This window comes from Mesoplodon mirus (assembly GCF_964341445.2).
Source record: "Mesoplodon mirus genome assembly, chromosome: 17".
NCBI lineage: Eukaryota > Metazoa > Chordata > Mammalia > Artiodactyla > Ziphiidae > Mesoplodon > Mesoplodon mirus.
Genome location: NC_138993.1, coordinates 20,527,260 through 20,550,470, shown reverse-complemented (window position 1 = coordinate 20,550,470; position 23,211 = coordinate 20,527,260). Strand labels below are relative to the sequence as shown.

General features: G+C 37.1%; 1 protein-coding gene across 1 annotated transcript in view; it reads left to right on the top strand.

Moving 5' to 3' along the window:
* The window catches only part of LRRC63 (leucine rich repeat containing 63), a gene marked incomplete at its 3' end in the record, with an annotated part of 41,723 nt that extends 18,724 nt beyond the window's left edge, over positions 1–22,999 (top strand). Inside the window, exons 6-10 of the mRNA XM_082602355.1 lie at positions 798–934; positions 7,227–7,310; positions 8,870–9,109; positions 19,851–20,020; positions 22,797–22,999. Of these exons, the coding sequence (XP_082458481.1) occupies positions 798–934; positions 7,227–7,310; positions 8,870–9,109; positions 19,851–20,020; positions 22,797–22,999 (834 nt within the window). The remainder of the gene's footprint in view (positions 1–797; positions 935–7,226; positions 7,311–8,869; positions 9,110–19,850; positions 20,021–22,796) is intronic.
* Positions 23,000–23,211: the final 212 nt, after the last annotated feature.

The window sequence follows — 23,211 nt, the reverse complement described above, 5'->3', positions numbered from 1 at the left end:
CTAAGACAAATTGACAAGAATTCCCAAGGAATACAGGGATCTTAGTTCTTCACATTAATTTTAACCTTTCTTCTAAACAGTCATATGTGAGACTTGTGCATCTGCCAAAGAATACTCTAACCACTCAAGCAGAATGTACAACCATATGGGAGATTTTCAGGTGTAAAATATAAAGTGCTCATTTTTAAAGTGATAGAAATAAGTAGAACTTGCCAATAAAATGCAGATCAGTGTTGTATAGCTATAGATAAAATGTTCCAATGAAAATGGCAATATCCAGGCTTGGAAGGGCCGTACTAGGGGTAGGCAAATGATCCCAAGTTATTAGCATAGTGTAAATGAAATGAATAGAAGACTAGAGGCTGGCATACATGTGGTGATTGGACAAGTTTCATGGAAAATTCAAGATGGTAGACGCTGGCAGAGACAGAGCCTACTGACATAGTTTAGGACAGGAAAAGGTAGAAGCAGAAATGGTATCATTCTTGACATGGTTGCCTCTTATGAAACCGTGAGCTTGATCAAACAGGATGATTTTCCCATTTAGAAAAGGAACATTCTTGAGTCAAGGGTATATGAGTACAGTAGTTGCACTATCTTACCATATCATACATATGAATGCAGGTTAGTTATTTTCAAGGCTTACCAAACGTATTTATTGAGATATATGACACAGCCAATTAGTGTTACCATACTGATTTGACTGCATTAGTTCAAAGGGTTTATAAAATGTAAAAAATAAGGATTCGCATACTTTAGTATTCTACTCATGCTTATTTCTCTTTTCCATTCTTCAGATATTTTGTCTTAAAAATTTACAAATACTGAATCTGAGAAATAATCCTATCAAAGAAATCCCTTCTACAATTCAACAACTTAAGTTCCTTAGAACTTTCAACATCGCCTTTAATTTGATTACTACGCTTCCACCTGGGTAAGGTTGATAGTCTGAGATTATAAACACAAAAAATAAAGAGCATATAATTTAGAAAAGGATCAATTTCCCTTCTGAAAGCAGCTAGCTACTTTTTAGCCATTTGATAATTTTTATTCAGTCCCAATTAGCTGATTTGCTTCTAATTATCGTGTTTTAAAAAAAAAACCTACCAGTTACATAGATAGCAATTAATCTGGGGCTAGTAAATACATATCTAGACATCCATTATCTGAGTATGGATTAGATCATATAAAGAAGCTCAGGTGAGAAACTTACACCTATCCCTTGGTAGCCTTTTTGGATATCGAAAGAACTCTGAACTTGGAATTAAGAATTCTAGCTTTGGGACTTCCCTGGTGGTGCAGTGGTTAAGAATCTGCCTGCCAATGCAGGGGACATGGGTTTGGGCCCTGGTCTGGGAAGATCCCACCTGCTGCAGAGCAACTAAGCCTGTGCGCCACAACTACTGTGCCTGTGCTCTAGAGCCCGCGAGCCACAACTACTGAAGCACGTGTGCCTAGAGCCCGTGCTCCGCAACAAGAGAAGCCACTGCAATGAGAAGCCCACACACCACAACAAAGAGTAGCCCCTGCTTAACACAACTAGTGAAAGCCTGCACGCAGCAGTGAAGACCCAATGCAGCCAAAAATAAATAAATAAGTTAATTAATTAATTAAAAAAAAAAGATTGAGAAAAAAAAGAATTCTAGACTTTTAACTTCAAAGTTGAGATTATCTATTTGATCTGGAGAAAGACACAACCATTCTAGGCCTCAATTTCCTAATCTATGAACTAAGAAATTACCTGTGTCTAAGATCCTTTAAACTCTAATAGGAATGTTGATATCCAGGTATAAAAGAGATGGATTTTTTCCCCACATATGGACTGGTAATTATTTAAGTCTTAATGAAAGTTTTGAACCAAAACCTTAACCATACGCCAAAACAAGATATCTCTTCCAGTTAGATTTTAACAAATTGAATGTAGGTTAAGGGCAAAAAGTTAAGAGCACAGGGACTCTTAAATAGTTGAATAACATTTTGTAAAAGAAGGTTCTTATAGTAATTAAGAAAGTGCATCAAAATTCATTTATAAAACTGTTCATCCAGCATTGTTTGTAATTAACAATCCAAGATCTACATTAAAACACTGTAAAACTATTCATTTTGAAAAATTAAAAAGTATATAAAAATTATAACATTTCTGTGTAAAAACGCTTATATACACATCACACATTACACATAAAATGTATTTAATACTAAGTAAAGGGCCTCCCTGGTGGCGCAGTGGTTGAGAGTCCACCTGCCGATGCAGGGGATACGGGTTCGTGCCCCGGTCTGGGAGGATCCCATATGCCGCGGAGCGGCTGGGCCCGTGAGCCATGGCCGCTGGGCCTGCGCATCCGGAGCCTGTGCTCCGCAACGGGAGAGGCCACAACAGTGAGAGGCCCGCATACCGCAAAAAGAAAAAAAAAAAAAAAAAAAATACTAAGTAAAGATATTGCATTATGAGTTTTATTTTTGTTTGACTCATTTATCTTTCCACAGTAACATAAACTGTACTGCCTTGATTCCCTGCCTTGATACTAGAATCAGCCATTTCTCTTAGGAAAACCTATTTCCTTTTTATTGGAGGATGGTATTTAAAAAATAAGATCTGGGTGTTGGATATTCCCACTGCTGTTGGGATGATATTGCTTCTAGACACTCTCAGTGGACAGAGATAGGTAACTTATGTATGTATACTAATCTGTGTGTACACACATATCTATAATTGTTTCTGTGTATACACACACACACACATACATATATGTACACACACCTCACTCCCTGAAGTTATGAAGCCATAACTGTAACAAAAGTTAAAAAAAAAAAAGTTCTGGGCTTTCCTGGTGGCGCAGTGGTTGACAGTCCACCTGCCAATGCAGGGGACACGGGTTCGTGCCCCGGTCCGGGAAGATCCCACATGCCGCTGAGCTTGCGCGTCCGGAGCCTGTGCTCCACAATGGGAGAGGCCACAACAGTGAGAGGCCCGCATACCAAAATAAAGAACTTAAGAACATACTTGTGAACCCTGAAGTAAGAGCTGATTCTGGAAGTGCACAAATTTATTTTCTCATATTGCTATTGATTAAAGATAGGGATTGAATTACTTTGTATCCATATACCTGAAGAATAGGGAGTACTAATTTGATTTCATACTGACTTGGATAAACTACTTAACTTCTTATAGCTTCCTTTTTTTTTTTTTTTACAGTTCTTTTTTTAAAAAATACCTTTACTGGAGTATAATTGCTTTACAATGTTGTGTTAATTTCTGTTGTAAAACAAAGTGAATCAGCTATAAGTATACATATATCCCCATAGTCCTTCCCTCTTGAGCCTCCCTCCCACCCTCCCCATCCTATCCCTGTAGGTCATCACAAAGCATGGAGCTGATCTCCCTGTGCTATGCAGCAGCTTCCCACTAGCCATCCATTATACATCTGGGAGTGTATATATGTCAATGCTCATCTCTCACTTTGTCCCAGCTTCCCTTCCCCCCACCACCCATTTTCTACGACTGTGTCTTTATCCCTGCCCTGCCACTAGGTTCATCAGTACCGTTTTTTTAGATTCCATACACGTGTGTTAGCATATGGTATTTGTTTTTCTCTTTCTGATTTACTTCACTCTGTATGACAGACTCTAGGTCCATCCACCTCACTACAAATAACTCAATTTCGTTTCTTTTTATGGCTGAGTAATATTCCATTGTATATATGTGCCACATCTTCTTTATCCATTCATCTGTCGATGGACACTTAGGTTGTTTCCATGTCCTGGCTATTGTAAATAGAGCTGCAATGAACATTTTGGTACATGACTCTTTTTAAACTATGGGTTTCTCAGGGTATATGCCCAGTAGTGGGATTGCTGGGCCATATGGTAGTTCTATTTTTAGTTTTTAAAGGAACCTCCATAGTGTTCTCCATAGTGGCTGTATCAATTTACATTCCCACCAACAGTGCAAGAGGGTTCCCTTTTCTCCACATCCTCTCCAGCATTTACTGTTTGTAGATTTTCTGATGATGGCCATTCTGACTGGTGTGAGGTGATACCTCATTGTGGTTTTTATTTGCATTTTTCTAATAATTAGTGATGTTGAGCATCCTCTCATGTGTTTGTTGGCAATCTGTATGTCTTTGGAGAAATGTCTATTTAGGTCTTCCATTTTTGGATTGGCTTGTTTTTTTGATATTGAGCTGCATGTGCTACTTGTATATTTTGGAGATTAATCCTTTGTCAGTTGCTTCATTTGCAAATATCTTCTCCCATTCTGAGGGTTGCCTTTTCATCTTGTTTATGGTTTCCTTTGCTGTGCAAAACCTTTTAAGTTTCATTAGGTCCCATTTGTTTATTTTTTATTTTATTTCCATTACTCTAGGAGGTGGGTCAAAAAAGATCTTGCTGTGATTTATGTCAGAGTGTTCTGCCTATGTTTTCCTCTAAGGGTTTGATAGTGTCTGGCCTTACATTTAGGTCTTTAATCCATTTTGAGTTTATTTTTGTGTATGGTGTTAGGAAGTGTTCTAATTTCATTCTTCTACATGTATCTGTCCAGTTTTCCCAGTTCCACTTATTGAAGGGGCTACCTTTTCCCCATTGTATATTCTTACCTCCTTTGTCAAAGATAAGGTGACCGTATGTGTGTGGGTTTATCTCTGGGCTTTCTATCCTGTTCCATTGATTTATATTTCTGTTTTTGTGCCAGTACCATACTGTCTTGATTACTGTAGCTTTGTAGTATAGTCTGAAGTCAGGGAGCCTGATTCCTCCAGCTCCGTTTTCCTTTCTCAAGTTTGCTTTGGCTAGTTGGGGTCTTTTGTGTTTCCATACAAACTGTAAAATTTTTTGTTCTTGTTCTGTGAAAAATGCCTTTGGCAAATTGACAGGGATTGCACTGAATCTGTAGATTGCTTTGGGTAGTAGAGTCATTTTCACAGTGTTGATTCTTCCAATCCAAGGACATGGTATATCTTTCCATCTGTTTATATCATCTTTGATTTCCTTCATCAGTGTCTTATAATTTTCTGCATACAGGTCTTTTGCCTCCTTAGGTAGGTTTATTCCTAGGTATTTTATTCTTTTTGAACACTCCCATTTACCATTGCAAGGAATCAAGGTAGCTTCCATTTTTAGAATCTGTAAATAATATTAACAATATTGCTGTGGTCCAGTGAAAGATCATTCTAAACTGCCACAAACACATAGTAGGCTCTCAATAAATAATATTTATGTTGCTGTGGTGGTGATTAATGTTATGACATGCAAATATTAATGCTAGCACAATCTTCCAAGCCAAGAGCAAGGCTCTAGTTTAAGCATCTCATTGCTCAATGATGTACTGATAAATAAAACAATGAAATAAATGTAAAACATTCTATACACCCTGAAAATTGTGATAGATTTGTTGCTAGTGGGGTACAGAGTATCAAACCAAACTGAGGCTGTCTGAACAGATTTTCTCTCTAAAATCATGTATAGATGAGATAAATTTCAACTCTAGAAATTTCTTAATTAGCTTTCTCAGTGCTGTCTACAAGCCCGATTAAAAATTACAATCAACAGGAATTTATCATCAACAGTGAAAGCCTAGAACCAGACTAATTTGCTTTTACTGAAGTAATAAGGGAAGACAAAATGACTCTAGAAACTGCCTGAGGCAAGAAAATGAAATAACATAATTTTGAGTTAAAAAAATGGAACAGATGGTATTAACATTTTCTTTACAGAGGTGGAAAAAAAGTCTGAGATGAATACTGAACTGAAAAGTTTTTTTTTTTTTGCTTTTCTATTCAATCTCATTAATTTCTCAAAGCAAATGATTTTAAATTAACTGAGGTCACCATACCTTTTATTCAATTGTGATTTCATAAGTACTTTTGATGTGCTAGGCACTGGGCAAAGCACTGGATATACAGAAATGTAAAATAGAATCCTTGGCCTCCAGAATGTCATAGTTTAGTAGACATTTATTACACAGTGTGATAAATTCTATGATAGTGGTAAGCAGAGAAGTACAGAAGAGGCAGCTCACCCATTCTGAAAGATGCAGGAAGAGTTCCTTGGAAGAGGTGACATCTAAGTCAAGACTTAAAAAATGGCAGACACTGATCAAAGAGTCAAATTTGGGGGAACTGGAGATATGTGAGAACTGGGCTAATTCAGGGAAATTCAGCAAATAACTTCTGGGCCTGAAGTGAATGTGGGGTAATGTGAGAGGTGAGTTGGACGAGTAGTCTGGGGACAGATCATGAGGACCATTATAATCCACACTAAAATAGTAGGAAGTTAATGAAATATTGTGCTCATGATGCTTTAGTTAATAATCATGCAAGTAATTTTTCATCCTTTAAGTAAAACAGGAAGGTATTTGAGAAGAGCATTCACAAAGAGGGGAATATTTACTAGGGATTTTGGTAAATGTCATACTTCAAGTCCAGTCTCCAAGAAGCAACTCCCACTCCCAGCCCCCAGGAGACAGGACTCTCTGTGTTAGCCTTTGTGTTCTTTGGTTCTTACTTTTAAGTACTTTGCTTAATGGAAAGAAAGACCAAAGATATTTCATCAGGAAAATCTTAATGCAACTGCACTGGGTTGAATGGTGCCCTTCAAAAATTCGTGTCCATGCAGAACCTTAGAATGTGACCTTATTGGGAAATAGGATCTTTGCAGATGTAACTAGTTAACATGAGGTCATACTGGATTCGGGTGGGATTAGGGTGGGTTCTAAATCCAATAAATGGTGTCCTTATAAGAAGGCCATGTGAAGACAAAGGTGGAGTTATGCTGCCACAAACCAAGGAAAACCAAGGATGGCTGGCAACCACCAGAAGCTAGGAGAGGGGCAAGGGACAGTTTCTCCCTCAGAGCCTCCAGAGGCACCAACTCTGCCGACCCCTTTGTTTCAGACTTCTGGCCTCTTGTACTGTGAGAGAATAAATTTCTGTTGCTTTAAGCCACCCAGATTGTGATATTTGTTATGTCAGCCCTAGGGAACTAATAGAGGTGTTTTTTTCTAGATGGGGCTTTACCAAATCTAAACATTTCAAACCAGTCTTAAGGGATAGATGAATCATTTTTAGGAAATTTCATTGTAATTATACCATTTATAATTTTTTAAAGTACATAAGTTGAAAAATTTTAGAAAAATACAGTTTCTCTATGCTTCTATTTACTGAAGAATTAAATTCTTTATTAATGCCCAGTAATGGTAAACATATAATCATTTTCTCTTTCTATTTAAGGTTATTTTGCTTGCTTAATCTTGAGGAACTTGATATTTCCTACAATAGTATTGCTTTTATTCCAAATGAAATCAAGAAACTCAGGTATTTTGGAAGTAGTAAGTACCCATAAGACATATGCCCCTTAAGGATATATTAGGTGATGACTGTGATGGATAAAATTGAGTCCTTTCATTTATTCAATAGCCATAAAACATAATATGTGAAGCATAAGGTTCACCAAAATGTAAATTGAATGGTGTTTAGTATTTTTAAGACATAACATTTTCAGTAATTATTTAAAAGATAGTATTGATGACCACCTTAACAGAATGACAAGATGCTTTTGTCCATTTATCCGTGTGTGCACCTGTAATTCTTATCAGTTGATTTTTTTGTAAGGAAATACATATACACAAAATGCTAGTAATACACAGTGCTTTAATACTAAGCTCTGATTCTTTCTTGTACTAATTTCTAAAAAGTCTCTGAAGTTGACCTCTGACCTTCTAGGTCAGTACCATACTCTTTTGATTATGACTTTAGAATAATTTTAATAACTAGTATGGAGATTATTTTTCAATAATAGTCTCAACTAGTCTCTTTATATTATGATCTTTAAGATCATTTAATATCATTCTAAGCCCCTCCTCCCCCAAAAAACATACAATTGTGTTGCTACTATGAATGTAACATTTTCTGTAATTCCCATTTCTAGTTGACTATCGCCAGTCAGAATAGAGAAATAAAGAATACAACAGAATAGAGAAGAGCTCTTTACTTCTTTACATTTTAAAATCAAACTATGTAAAAAATTATCTTAGTTCTGATTGAGTTTTACTAGATTTTATTTGGTTTCTAGGAGCATTATCTTATCTTCAGTAAAATGAGATCATTTTGTTTCTGTTTTTCTAATATTTATACCAATTATTTAATTTCCTGTGTAATAATCTTTGTATTTTAATAGAATTCAGCCTATTCACATTTGTTATGATATATTTAATTTTTTACCTTCTGTTTTACTTTGTATTTACTATTTATTCACTTTCTGCTTTTCATATTTCTTTTTTTGGGGGGGGAGATTATTTTTCAGGATTCTTTCTGTTCTCTTTTTTTCTCCCTTGTTAATTCTGGAACTCCATTGAACTTTCTGAGTCTATTACAGGCTATCTTTCCTTCCCCAAAATTCATAGAACACATTTTTCTTTAATATTTTATAAAAGCAAGATAAAAGCTTCCCCCAGCATGATGGTCTATTTCCCCACTGCTGCCTTCCACCAATAGTTGAGACCTTTACCTGAATGAAAAAAAGTATGTGTTAATGTTTAATTTGCCTATGAAAATAAATTCTTTCTTTGTATCACTATCCTATACTGTATTATATTTTATGTAGTATAACATTCATTCTTCTGTTTGTGATTATTTCTTTTTCCATAGTGATGACTTGTTGCAAAGACCCAAAATATGTGCTTTAACTCTACTATTTACACAAATGCACTTACTTCCATGATAATATATTGGTTTGGTTGTTTTTTAGTTAATTCTCTTGATTTTAAGGAAATACTTAACACATTTTATTACTACTAAGTTTTATACCATTTGGGGGGAACACTGGGACAGATTTCTTCTTCTATCTTTTAAAATATGGTTTCCTTTATTTGCAGATCACTTGAAAAACTGATCGTTGATGGAAATGAACTGACTAGTTTTCCACCTGCAATTTTGAAGCTTAACCTGAAAAAAATCCTATTTGAGAATAATTTCACTCATCCTAGTCTTTGGAAAGAGAATTCTATGAATAGTCCACAACGACTTACTCAACTTACTTCTTTGTTCTTTTTAGAGAATAATCTACATAAATATTATAATGTGATCCCAGTGGAAATTCAAAAGTTACTGAAATGGTGAGCAAATTCTGAAGCTCTTTTTACCAAAACACACTTTTAAGCATTTAAATGAATATTTAAAATATTCTTTATTACAGGGCCAGATGATAGTTTTACTATACACACACACACACCACCACACACCAAAACATATGCCATCTTTCAGATTGCTCCTTCTGGCTCTTCAGGCATAATTTTTTAGTCTGAATTCAGCCCACCTTCTCAAGTTATTACTTAAATCCAATGTGAGGTACAGATTGCTGAGGTGTAACTGGCAGTATCTATACAGTTGTAGTGTAAGTCTTTTCTATGAACCACTAAGGACAAAGGGGGATTCTTCCAAAAAAAAGATTCTTTAGTGCCAGGCACACTGAAGGGAAATGCTTTATTCTACTCTAACTTCATAGAGACCAGGAATAGAGCAGACACACACAGGGCAACTTCTCTTCGTCAGGGGTCGACAGCCAGTGTGGGAATTATTGCCTATCTCAGGACTAGGATTCTTAAAGCCCACACACTATGAGTCCACTCAGGCTCACCTCTTATTTCCTTTTAGATGGTGTAGAACTAATTTTTACTGCACTACCGATCATCAGTGCTTGTATTACTGATATAACTTTTTTTTTTTTTTGGTCGTGCTGCATGGCTTGCGGGATCTTAGTTCCCTGACCGGGGATTGAACCCAGGCCACAGCAGTGAGAGTGCTGAGTCCTAACCACTGGACCACCAGGGAATTCCCTGATATAACAAATATTTGTTGTATGCCTAAGTAAAATGGAGTATATTAATCACCAATATTGATTGAATAAAAGACAGAAAACCTGAACAGACTAGTAACCACTGGAGAAACTGAAAAAGTAATTAAAAATCTATCAATAAAAAAAGGAACCAGGTGCCAAAGTTTTTGATTTTAATGCACTATGTCAATGTTCATGAGATTTGAATGCACATGAGAAAGTAAAATCACCAAGGACAAAAACATTTAAAAAGAATTAAAACCTAACTAGTGACTGTAAACATATATGGGACCAATAGATTTGAATTCACCACAAAATAGGGAAGCTGAACATGGTATTCCTGAGTGAAATCTGTACTCCCAAAGGGGCTGGTGGCCCCAGAGCAGTGAATTATTCTCTTTCAGCAGAACAAATGTTTTTGAGAGAAACATCCTCAATTTAGACATTAAAGATTCCAGAAAATTATTTCAAATGAATATTATCTCAAAATTAAAATTTCCAAATACATGAGGAAATAAAACACCAAGAGTAAAAATTATCACAATCAACAGATATGAATCTCCAAGGATCTAAGATATTAGAATTGTTGACAGAATATGAATTACCTACTTTAAGTGTTTAAAGAAGATATAATTTTTAAAATGGTTAAGGAATAAAAGACCATCAAATATGACCAGGCAAATATGAAAAAGAAATTTTAAACGCAATTAAATTCTAGAGACTAAAAGTGTAATAGTTGAAATTGGTGCGTGGGTTTAACAGACAATTATCCACATATGAAGAGAAATCTGGAGAAATTATTGTGTATATGTGGACAGGAGGCAAAGAGATATGGACAGTAAAAGGAGAAAATTTAACATATCCTTAGAGTCCCAGAGAACGTTGGGAGTCATTGTTCAATGAGGTAGTGTCTGTAAATTCTCAGAAGTGATGAAAGGAGTGAATTCACAGATATTGAACACTCTACACAAGCCAAGTAAAACACCTTGTGGTGAAAGTGAAGAACACCAAAGACAAAGACTTAGAAATCAGCTGGAAAAAAAGTCACTTACAAAGAACAACAAATAAACTGCTAGCAACAGTGGAACAATAACTGAAGAAATGTTATTTAGCCCAGCAAAAATAACTTTCAAGAACAAGGGAGAAAAATTGATTTTCAGATAATAAAACAGAGAATTTATTCCCCACAGATTTTCACTTTAGTGAAATGAAACATGCAAAGAATGTGCATGAGAAAGAAGAAAGATAACTCCAGAAGTATGCTCTGAGATGTAAGAAGGGCTGGAGGGAAAAGAAATTAGAAAATATGGGGTAAACAAATATGATCTCTACGATCTATAAATTAATAGTAACAACAAAGTCTATGGTGTGGTGTTAAAAAGAAGATGTAACTAAAATCAGATATCAAACAGTGAGAAATGTGATTTTTGAAAAGATACCTTTTATGATAGCAATAAAAAACATAATGTACCTAGGAATATATCAAGTGAAGTATGTCCAAGATATTTATGGAGAAAAAGATTAAAACTTTACAAAAAGGTAAAGAAAGCTGAATTAAATGGGAGAGATACACACACTCAGGTATAAGATGATTTAATACCAAAAATATATCAGTTCTCCCCAAATAGAGCTATAGATTCAATGCAATTCTGGTCAAAATCTGAACAGAATTTTCTGAGAGACTTGATAAGCTGATTATAAAATGTGTATGGAAAAGCAGAGACTCTAAAATAGCCAAAGCAAGCCTGAAAAAGGAGCCTAACATTAGGGACTTGCCTATCAGATATAAAGACTTATAAAATTAGAGAAATACAGTTGATATTACACGCAAGGAAAGACAATCTAACCAGTGAAGAATACATAGCCCAGTTATGTTCTCATGTACATGTGAAACGACGTTGGACAAAAATAGCACTGTGGATCAGTAGGGAAAGGAGAGACTTTTCAATAAATGACACTGAAACATCTGATCATCTATAAGTAAGAAGTATATAATTATGTTTCTGCTATGTATATGTTACCATCATTTACAAAATCATTTCCAATTGGATTAATGACTTAAATATGAAAAGCAAAATTTTAAAGCCTTAACAAGCAAGTACAGGAGATTATCTGTATGACTTCAAGGTAGAGAAAGATACCTTAAACAAACCTCAAAAATATAAACAGTAAAGCAAAGTTTCATAAATTTGACAAAAGATGTTTCTACATAATATTATAACCATCAATAATATTGAGGCAAGCTATTAACTGAAAGAAGATATTGCAATGCTTATAACTGTTTAAACATATATCTCCCACAAATCAATAAGAAAAGATATAACTCATAGGAAAGTGGTTAAATGATAGGAATATGCAATTCATGGAAGACGATATATAGACGATAAACATAAAGAATGTTAAATCTCTCTAGTAACCAAGGAACTGCAATGTAAAATAGCAACAATAGGGTTTTTTACCTACCTGTTTTATCGAAATTAAAAAGACTGACATTAAGTGTTGCCCTTGCATGCCCAGAAACAGGATTATCAGGCACCATTGGTGTCAAGTTGGTGGAAGTTTTGTGGAAGGTTAATCTGACAGTATCTTACATATTCCTTGAAACAGAAATCTAAATTTTAGTAATATGTCTTATAGAAACAGTTATATGTGAACACACAGGCAGAGGGATGATAACTGCAGACTAAGTGTGCATCAATAAAAAAGTAGGAAGATAAAATGGTGTATCCATATCTTGGAACATTATGGTGCTGTTAATAATAATGAAGTAAAACAAAATGTATTGACATAGAAAGCTGTCCAAAGCGTTTTGTTAAATCAGAAAAGCAAGCTGTATGTACAGACACATACAGAGAGAACACATACACAAGAGAGATTCCATTTATGTAAAAAATAGTCAGGTGTCTGGGAACTAGAGGGAACACCACCATATGTGAGCTTTAGTTATTCTGCAAAGGGGAGTTAGAATGATTTAAAGGAGGAATAAAGGGGAAATTCTGTGCTTTTTTTCCTGTATGCTTCTATATTTTTTGGAAATTTTACAAGGATGGGTATTCATGTAAATAAAAAGTGACAAATGAATTACAAATAAAAGGGGCTAGAGAAGGAAAGATTATAACTACAGCTGGGAAAATAGGGAAAAGATTTAGGAATGAAACGGTGTTTGAAAAGAATCTTAGAAGAACAGGTAAAATTTATATATTTGGAAATATGTGTTGTATTAAAGAGACATTCCAGGAAGAGGGAACCAAATGGGGAAATGAACCAAAGTTGAGTAAAAATAGGAACGTGGGCAAAGAGAAAAGTGAATGTCCAGCCAGAACAAAACATCTACGAAGAGTAGCAAAAAGTAAGTTTAAAAAGGAAGGTTGGGGCTTCCCTGGTGGTGCAGTGGTTGAGAGTCCGCCTGCCGATGCAGGGGACACGAGTTCGTGCCCCGGTCCGGGAAGATCCCACATGCCGCGGAGCGGCTGGGCCCATGAGCCATGGCTGCTGAGCCTGAGCGTCCGGAACCTGTGCTCCGCAAGGGGAGAGGCCACAGCAGTGAGAGGCCCGCATAACGCAAAAAAAAAAAAAAAAAAAAAAAAAAAAAAAGGAAGGTTGGAGCTAGCTTATGGAGACCACGGATGGGGTTTCTTCTTTAGGCCATGGAGCCATTGCAGGTTACAGCAGCAGACCTGGCAGTAGAGTTGAAGATGGACTAGAGTAGCGGAAGGCGGGGTGGAGCTCACTGAAAGTGCTCTTGTAACTGGTAAGGAGGGATTAAACCAAAGTAATAGGTATAGGAGTAAATAGGTAGGAAATGACACACGACAAATTATGAAGGTGAAATGAACTCAACGGCTGCCTGAGTATGTGAGGCAAGTAAAAGAGGGAGGGGTACGGGCCTCCCTGGTGGCGCAGTGGTTGAGAGTCCGCCTGCCGATGCAGGGGATACGGGTTCGTGCCCCGGTCTGGGAGGATCCCACATGCCGCGGAGCGGCTGGGCCCGTGAGCCATGGCCGCTGGGCCTGCGCATCCGGAGCCTGTGCTCCGCAACGGGAGAGGCCACAACAGTGAGAGGCCCGCATACCGCAAAAAGAAAAAAAAAAAAAAAAAAGAGGGAGGGGTAAAAACGATGAGGGGTTCAATCGCATCAAGGACAACTGTCGTGATATTAATAAAGATAGAAACAACGAAGGAGGCGTTTGTCACCCCACCCCACCCTCATCCTCTAACGTCTACTTTTGGCTTTGATTCTTAATTTCCAACCTCCGTCCCCAGTACTACGTTTGCTGAGTCTGGATGGTGGCTCAGCTCTGGGCTCTGCACAATGCCTGCGCCTAGGCTGCTCCAAGCCCAGCTTCTGCCTCCACCCCAGTGACTTGGGCCCTACCCAGTAGCAGCTGTGAGCTTCTTTGTTGACCCCTACAACTTCTCTTTGCATTTTGCCTCCCTGTGTCTCTACCTGCATTCTATCACCTCAATCAGACAGAGAATCTGCCTTTGTTGAGAGCTGGGTCAGAAGACTCACGTTCCATAGGATTTTACCTTAATTTTCTTGCGCACGAGAATGATAGAAATGTTTACTTAGAGATATAAAGTTTCAAAAGTATTATTCAGTTCCACTAAACTATAAAGCCTTGATCGTACTTAATACTTGGAAGTCATCTTTACTAGAGATAACTCAGTATGTTTTTTTTAACATCTTTATAGCCTTCCATTTTTCATTATTGTGCAAAAGTCTGAATTTTTTGATAAATTATATTAAATATTGCAATTTAATTTTCCATGTGATTTTATTAGTACCAGCGTATTTTCTCAAGTATATATCACTTACTTGGGGACAGTAATAGAACTATTTAGTTAGAGGAAATAAGGAAATAACAACTCAGGCCACTAAACTCCCTTATTCTGAAGATGATATTCCTCAAGAGTTTAGGCGACCTGCTCAACCAAATTTTCTTCTCTTTAAAATAATTTTATCTTTCATCAACACAAGTATTTAGTTTAAAAGATCAAATGTTGACTCCGGGTCTTTTCATGAAAATCACCCCTGTCCACATCTCTAGCCCCCTTCACTCTTTACCTCCAGAGTCACCTACTGCCAAACTCTTTTTGCAGTTCTCCTCTGGGTGTTTGCTCTCATATTCTTTAAATTTTATTTTCAATTGTGGTAAAATACACATAACACAGAATTTACCATCTTGGTCATTTTAAAGTGTACTGTTTAGCAATCAGCACATTTTTATTTCTGTGCATCCAACCTCCAGAAGTCTTTCCAACTTGCAAAACTGGAATCAGTCTTTATACCCATAAAAGAACAACTCCCCACTTCCCCCTCCCCCTAGCCCATGGAAGACTGCCTTCTACTTTCTGTCTCTGAGTTTGACGACTCCAGAAACCCCCCATATAAGTGGAATCATGCGATATTAGTCTGTTTTTGTGATGAGCTTATTTCACTTAACATGATGCCCTCAAGGTTCATCCATGCTGTAGCCTGTGTCAGAATTTCCTTCCTTTTAAAAGTTGAATAATATTCCATTGTATGGATACACCACATTTTGTTTATCCATTCATCTGTTGAAGGACATTTGCATTGCTGCCACCTTTTGGCTATTGTGAACACTGCTATGAACATGGTTGTACAAATACCTGCTTTCCATTTTTCTTCTATTTCCAGAAGTGAAATTGCTGTATTATATGGTAATTGAATTTTTAATTTTCTGAGGAACAGCAGCACTGCTTTTTATAGAGGCTGCACCATTCTACATTCCCACCAGCAGTGCACAGGGTTCCAATTTCTTCACATCCTCTCCAACACTTAATGTTGTTTTGCTTCTGTTTTTTTTTTTTTATTATTGGCCATCCTAATGGGTGTGAGGTGGTATCTCACCATGGTTCTCACTGCATTTCTCTAATTATTAGTGATGCTGAGTATCCTTTCATGTGCTTTTTGGCCATCTGCGTATTTTCTTTGAAGAAATGTTTATTCAGGTCCTTTGCCTATTTTTAAATTGGATTGTTTGTGTTTTCTCTTGTCAAGTTGTAGTTGCTTATGTATTTTGGATATTAACCCCCTTTAAAATACAACTTACAAATATTTTCCCCCATTCAGTCATTTGCCTTCTCCCACTGTTGATGGTGTCCTTTAATGAACAAAAGTTTTTAATTTTGCTGAAGTACAACTTAATCTATTTTTTCTTTTGTTTCCTGTGCTTTTCTTGTCATTTACAAGAAATTACCAAATCTAATGTCATGAAGCTTTTTGCCATATATATATTTTTTTTAATTAATTTATTTTTGGATGCTTTGGTTCTTTGTTGCTATGCACAGGCTTTCTCTAGTTGCAGTGAGCAGGGGCTACTCTTTGTTGTGGTGCGCGGGCTTCTCATTGCATTGGCTTCTCTTGTTGCAGAGCATGGGCTCTAGGCGCGCAGGCTTCAGTAGTTGTGGCTGGCGGGCTCTAGAGCGCAGGCTCAGTAGTTGTGGCCCACGGGCTTAGCTAGCTGCTCCATGGCATGTGGGATCCTCCCAGACCAGGGCTCAAACCCGTGTCCCCTGTCTAAGAGTTTCATAGTTTTAGCTCTTACAGTTAGGTTTTTGATCCAGTTTTAGTAAATTTTTGGATATGGTGTGAGTAAGGGTCCAACTTCATTTTTTTTATGCGTGGATATTCAGTTTTCCCAGGACCATTTGTTGAAAAGACTGTCCTTTCCCTACTGAATTGTCTTGGCACCCTTACTGAAAATCATTTGACCATATATATGAGGATTTATTTTGGAGCTGCCTCTATATTTTTAAATAGCATCCTTGAGTCATTCTTCTTGTGTTTTCAATTTTAGCTATTATCTCTAAATTTCCTATTAAGCAAGATAGGTATTAGGACTCTTATCAGCCCTCATATATACCTGTCTTCTTCCTCCAACCTCACAATATAGTTATTTACAGAATGTTTAAAATTTCAAGCATCCTATGCCTCACATTACTGGCACTCCTTATTCCTCCCCTTTCCTTGCTTTAATTTTTCTCTGTAGCACTTACCATCACCTCATTTTATATTTTATCTAATTATTTTATTTAATATCAGGCTGGTCCTCTAGTATGTAAACTCCACGAGAAGAATACATGATAGATTTGTTCATTAATGTTATCTCCAGTACCTATGATAGTTCTGGCAACATAATAAATGATGAATACTTCTCGAGTAAAATAATGATTTTTAAGTTAAATCAATAATTATTAGTTAAATTATTATAAAATCTAAGTAATGCATAGTTAGGCTACACAGTGTACTATGAATATATTTCTTTTACTGTACAACTTTTTGTTTTTCCTAGAAAGAGTAATTGACTTTTATTCATTTACTTTGCTTTATGTGTTTATCATTAATTCTGCCATGACAATTCTAATAGAATTATTTAAATTTTATCAGTATGAATGTATCAGATATGGCTATCAGTCCTATTAATTTTTTTTAATACATCATCCTGGAGCCCTGTGTCTTTCTGCCCTAATCTAGAAATGTTGCTGTCTAGATCTGGTGCACAACTGTTATTCCAAGACTTCCCTTCACTATTATCTTGGAATTCCCTTTACTATAGTCACATTGGATACCTTGTTCTTTGTTTACCTCCACATTTTGGTGAAGCCAGCCCTCCAGTGTCTTCCTGCAAAAGAATGCATGGAAATAAAAATTTAAGACCATGCATATTTGAATATGTCTTTATTCTGCACTCAGACTTGATTGATAATTTGGCTGGGTATAAAACTCTGGGTTCAATCATTTTCTTCAGGATTTTGGAGACATTGCTTCATCATCTTCTACTTTTCTATTTTTTATTTGAGATCTACAGCTTTCTTATTCCTTATCCTTTATATATAACCTATACCTCTTTTTTGGAAGGGGAAGCTTTTTGAATCTTCTCTTTTTTTTGCTAGTTGTTTAAAATTTTCATGATGATGTGCCTTTGTTTTTTTTTTTTTTTTAACTCAATGTGTTCAGTACTTGATGTATCCTTTCAATCTGGAAACTCATGTATTTTAATTCTGAGAAATTTTCTTATACTATTACTTTGAAAATTCTATCTTCTATTTTTCTGTGCTCTTCCTGGGACTATAGCAAATCTTGGACCTTCTGAATTTTTCCACTTCCTTAAGGCTACCAGAATATGCCACCCCAAAATATGCTTCGTTGACATAGGTATTATTTTGAACTTAAGGCAACTGAGATCTAACAGATGCAGGAAAAGCTCTTTACCTCCCAGTAACTACCTTAAAATAGAACATAAATTTCCCCTTTTGGAAATTTCCATTTGTAAAATGTTTTCACACCAGGAAGAGAACTACTTCAGGAGACAACTCTTATCACCTGAAAGACTCTTAGCTGTATAACAAGACAACCCTTATTTACCATATATTTCCACCCTTTGCCTTCCCATAACTGGGCTTCTCAGCCCAGAAGCCCAAATCCCCTTTTCCTTTGTTTAGCCTAAGATGGTATATAAGCCTCAATCATTTGGCTGCTTCTTTGAGTCTCATTTCTTTGAGAAAGTCCCATGTATGTGTACATAATTAAACTGTTTTTTTCTCTTGCTAATCTGTTTGACAAGTTTAAACTGACAAATTTAATTTTCAGGGCCCCAGCCAATGAACCTAAGATGTGTAGAGGAAAAGATATTTTTCCTCTCTTACAATTCCTGGCCAGAGGAGGCTTGTTTTTTGTCTTTTTTTTTTTTTAACAATGTTGTATATATTTAAATTGTACAACAGGATTATTTGATATACATACACACCATGAAATGATTACAAAGATAATGTTAGGGCTTCCCTGGTGGCGCAGTGGTTGAGAGTCCGCCTGCCGATGCAGGGGACACGGGTTTGTGCCCTGGTCTGGGAGGATCCCACATGCCGCGGAGCGGCTGGGCCCGTGAGCCATGGCCGCTGAGCCTGCGCGTCTGGAGCCTGTGCTCCGCAACGGGAGAGGCCACAACAGTGAGAGGCCCGCGTACCGCAAAAAAAAAAAAAAAGATAATGTTAATTAACACATCCATTGCCTCATATAGTTAACTCTTGTTTTATGAGGTGAGAACATTCAAGGTTTACTTTTAGCAAATTTCAAGTATATAATACCACATTAACTATAGTCACCATGTTGTACATTAGATCCTTAGAATGCATTCATCTTATAACTGAATGTTTGTACCCTTTGACCTACATGTCTCCATTTCCCTCTTCCCCCAGCCCCTGGCAACCATCACTCTACTCTTTCTATGAGTATGTACATCTTCAACCTAAGTAGAAATTGCCAAATTGCTCCAAAGTGATTACACCAATTTATACTCCACCAATTTATATGTATCCTCACCAAACTTTGCACTAGCAGACTTTTACATTTTGCCCATCTGATGATTTATGAAATGGTATTCTTTTGTTATTTTGTTTTGTATTCCCTGATTACTAATGAAATTGAGAAGATTTACTTTTCAATGTTCTCTGGATGTTCAAGTTTCATCTTCTGTGAATAGTCCATTCATGTGCTACTCTTAATATACTAATTGGCTGATGTCTTTTTTTAACTGATTTGTGAGCATTTAAAAATATACATGGACACTAGTCCTACACTAGGTTACAACAGTCCCTTTATTTTTAAAATGATATATTTATTTTGAGTTATAAAAATAATATGTATTTATTATAGAAAATTTGGGAAATACAGCAAAACATTATGAAGAAATTTAAAATTCCCTGTGATCACATAGGAGAATAGGTCCAAGAATAATTACTGTCTTCCATTTGGGATTTGTCCTTAGGGTGTTTTCTTACTATGAATCTATACATTTTTTGTTTTAGAGAACTAGGATTATTTTATACACATATATTTATTTTTTAGCATTTAGTTTTTCACTTGCGTATGTCTTAGCTCCTCAATGAGATGGTAAGATCGATAATGAGAAAGGTCATATTTTATACTACTTTGAGTCTTACATAGCATCAAGCAAAATGTCTTTCCTTTAGTAGATTTGACGTTTCCTTCATTGCAGCACATCCCGATGTGAATGGTGCCATGGTCCAATGTTTGGTGAAGGTTTTCGCATCATCCGATCCTGCAATATTTTTGGAGTAACACAGTTTCCTGTTATATTTTATGTCTGTTCCTCTTCCTGCTACAGAAAAGTAAAGGAAAGCAATTTTGTTTTCGATAATGTTCCTGGTAAAAGAATATCTCTAAATCCCGAGTTGATGAATCATACAGTGATTTATGAGTCCCACTTTAAAAGCCATTAAAGTTTACATATATAATCATTCATGTCTTTGAGAGCACAGGTTCTGTGTGGAAGATAAGTGTCTTCTCATGTGAATCCTCTTGGTAATCCTAGCTCCTAATGAAAGTCTGCGATTGTTAGGGAATCTTTGCAGAATATTTACGTAAGAATGATTAGTAAAATGTCTTCGGGGATTTCAAAGAAGATCTAGAAAATTTCTTTCAGAGCATGTTTACTATAAAAAGAAAAATGTTAGAATACTTTGCAAAAAGTATTTATCTTACAACTGGCCTTTTTATGCATCCATTCTCAGGGATAAGATAGTAATCAAAGTCATCAGTGGGGTTTTGGCCCCATATGGATTCAAAGTCATGTACCCAAGTTCTCAATATTTGTGCATTTCTATGGAAATCTGTCCAGTGCCAACCATCTCAACTGTGGATTGCTTTGGGGAATAAAAGATTAATTCCAGTACTATATTTAGTTGTTTGAATTCATTACCCAGGCTCTAAGAAAACTGGTACAATTTTTCAGTTATCTTGACTGCCATCTCATAAAGCCTGATTCCATAGGCTAGTGCCAGCATTCAGTAGGCTTTCAGTGATAGGCTGGCAGGAAAATAAAGTAAAACGTACAAAATTACATTGCAAAGCAACATATGGATACAGTAGAACTTGAGGCTTTAAGAATTAGTATTTAGTAAGAGGAAGGTAAAAGAGCATTTTGAGATAACAATTTTAGAAAGGCATAGAATTGTTTCATATATGGCATATGATTTATGTGCAGTTAACTTAAATCTAAAATGTCATTGCTAATGAAACCTGTTGAAATGAAACGATTTAAATTTATACAACCATCGTATCAGGCCTGACCCAATATGTTCTTACTTGCTGAAGAGTTCAGAGTGTGATTATCTCACTGGACTGGTTGCTTTGGTACTGAAATGACACAGCTTAGGACACAGAGGGCAGGAGGACTTTGGGATCTAGCAGAAATTCCGTGCAGGGGCAGGGAAAGAACCAGCCCTTGGACGTGGATATAAAGGGCTGTGCAGAGAAAGGGTCAAGTTACTCGGTGCCGCCCCCTTCCTGACAACGGCCTCCGCCCTCACTGGGTCCCACTCGCTCAAAAAGGCAGCTGCAGCCCCCTTGCCATTGGGCCCTCATGGCCCAAGGACAATGCACGAGTGCAGGATATTGGGACCACCTGTCCCTTTTGAGAGAATTTCTACCCCGGCTGCTTCTGAAAATTGGAAAGGATGTTTCCTGGCGCCTGGAGCGTGAGAAGAATAAGGATCAGTCTCCTCTAAGTGCCAGTTTTGAAATGCTGTCTGACCCTCCTTAACAGCATTTCCACAGCAATTTGCTGAGTATGTTTGATCACTCGGAAAACCTGAACCAATTAAATTTTCACTGGGTTTCAAATACAGGAATTTGATGTTAGAAAATTCTGCAGAAGCCAGCGTTGAAACTTTATGGGGACAAGTGGCATATTCCTTGGCAACTCAGCTAAGCCACTTACCATTAATTTAAAAAAGTTCAGTGAGAACCATGGGCTTACTTGAAACTGACCAAATAACAGTCAGCTTGATTTTCTTCCTTTACTTTTTTTTTTAGCTTAATTTCACATAGCTTTTAAATGGTAGGCGTTTTCTGTACTAAAAAGAGATGCACACTAATTGCATTTTTTGATCCCTGAGTCACTCTTGCTTTGGTCATACACTTTTAATTTAAGGAGCGAGGCACTGAAAAGTAAGAATTGCCCCAGTAATTTATAGTAATGCAAAACTTGGCTCAGCACACAGATCAATAGTCTCCATAAGGCCTAGGACAGATACAGAGACAATTACAATCTATTTGGGAAATATCTGCTCAGCCACCAGATTTCCAATTGACCTTAACTGAAGATTCTCTTGGCCCAGAAAGCACGATAATAGACAGTCCTTGAAACAGCATCCAGGAAAGGGCACTTTTTTGTAACATCATGTGTCATAGAAAGAACTGCCTTAACTGGAACTTTCCAATTTCATTTTCCCTGTCCACTTGGCAATACACCAAGAAAGAGATCCAAAATGATGTACAGTATTCCTTCTGGTGATTTCTCAAAGAACCCCCAAACGTCCCTGCATTTAGATTGCAGCTGTTTTCATTCCATTATGATAACAGAGGGTGCTTGTTACCATGACCACTGGATCTATCTCCTTGACCCCCTTTTTACAGAGCAAATGGAATTACAGCTATTTATAGTTCACAGTGGACACAAGCAGATAGCATGTCCTGTGTAAAAGACAAACAGGTTTTTGAAAAATAGGAAAACAATATTACCTTATAATGGTAATGGGGATGCCATTAAGCACTGTCCCAGCCTGAGGGTCTACCTTTCAGCTGACAAAGCACAGGGCAGGTGGAGCCCAGGTATACCCTATATACAGCTCAGCGGTGGAGGGGACAGAGGTCTCTACACGTGTGAACGCTTGCGGGTCAGTGATGGAGACACCATTCAAGGCGGCTCCAACTGCATGAGAAGGACCCAGGACAGGCCTATTAGTCTGCTCCCCTCCCCAGTTCCCCCTCTCCCTCCCCAGGCAGCCCCTCCGCATTCTGACCATCCCCTCTAAAGTCCCGGGTAACTAGCTCTCCAGCCCATAAACACTACTTGCAACGCTGTCTTCTCTATTTTCTGTGAGTTCCTGTTGCACACTCCCTTTATTGTCTTCCCAAACAGCTGAACTCTCCTCTGTTATTTCACAACAGACTTTGATTTGCTCATCCAAACTACAGCCCAATCATTACCAGCCAAAGCAATCTGAATTCCCGTTCCTTAGGGGCCAGGAAGGCTCGTCATCAAAGACCTTTGAAAACCTTCAAATAGACCCAGATCCTAATCCTACAAACCTGCTGCTGATAAAGTTCAATCAGCCCCCATGAAACACACAATTCGAGGCACTGAGTGCTCACTAGAATGTTCCCTCAGAAAACGAAGTTTAGGGACTTCCCTGGCAGTCCAGTGGTTAGGACTTCACCTTCCAATGCAGGGGATGTTGGTTTGATCCTTGGTTGGGAAGCTAAGATCCCACATGCCTCATGGTGAAAAAACCAAAACATAAAACAGAAGCAATATTGTAACAAATGCAATAAAG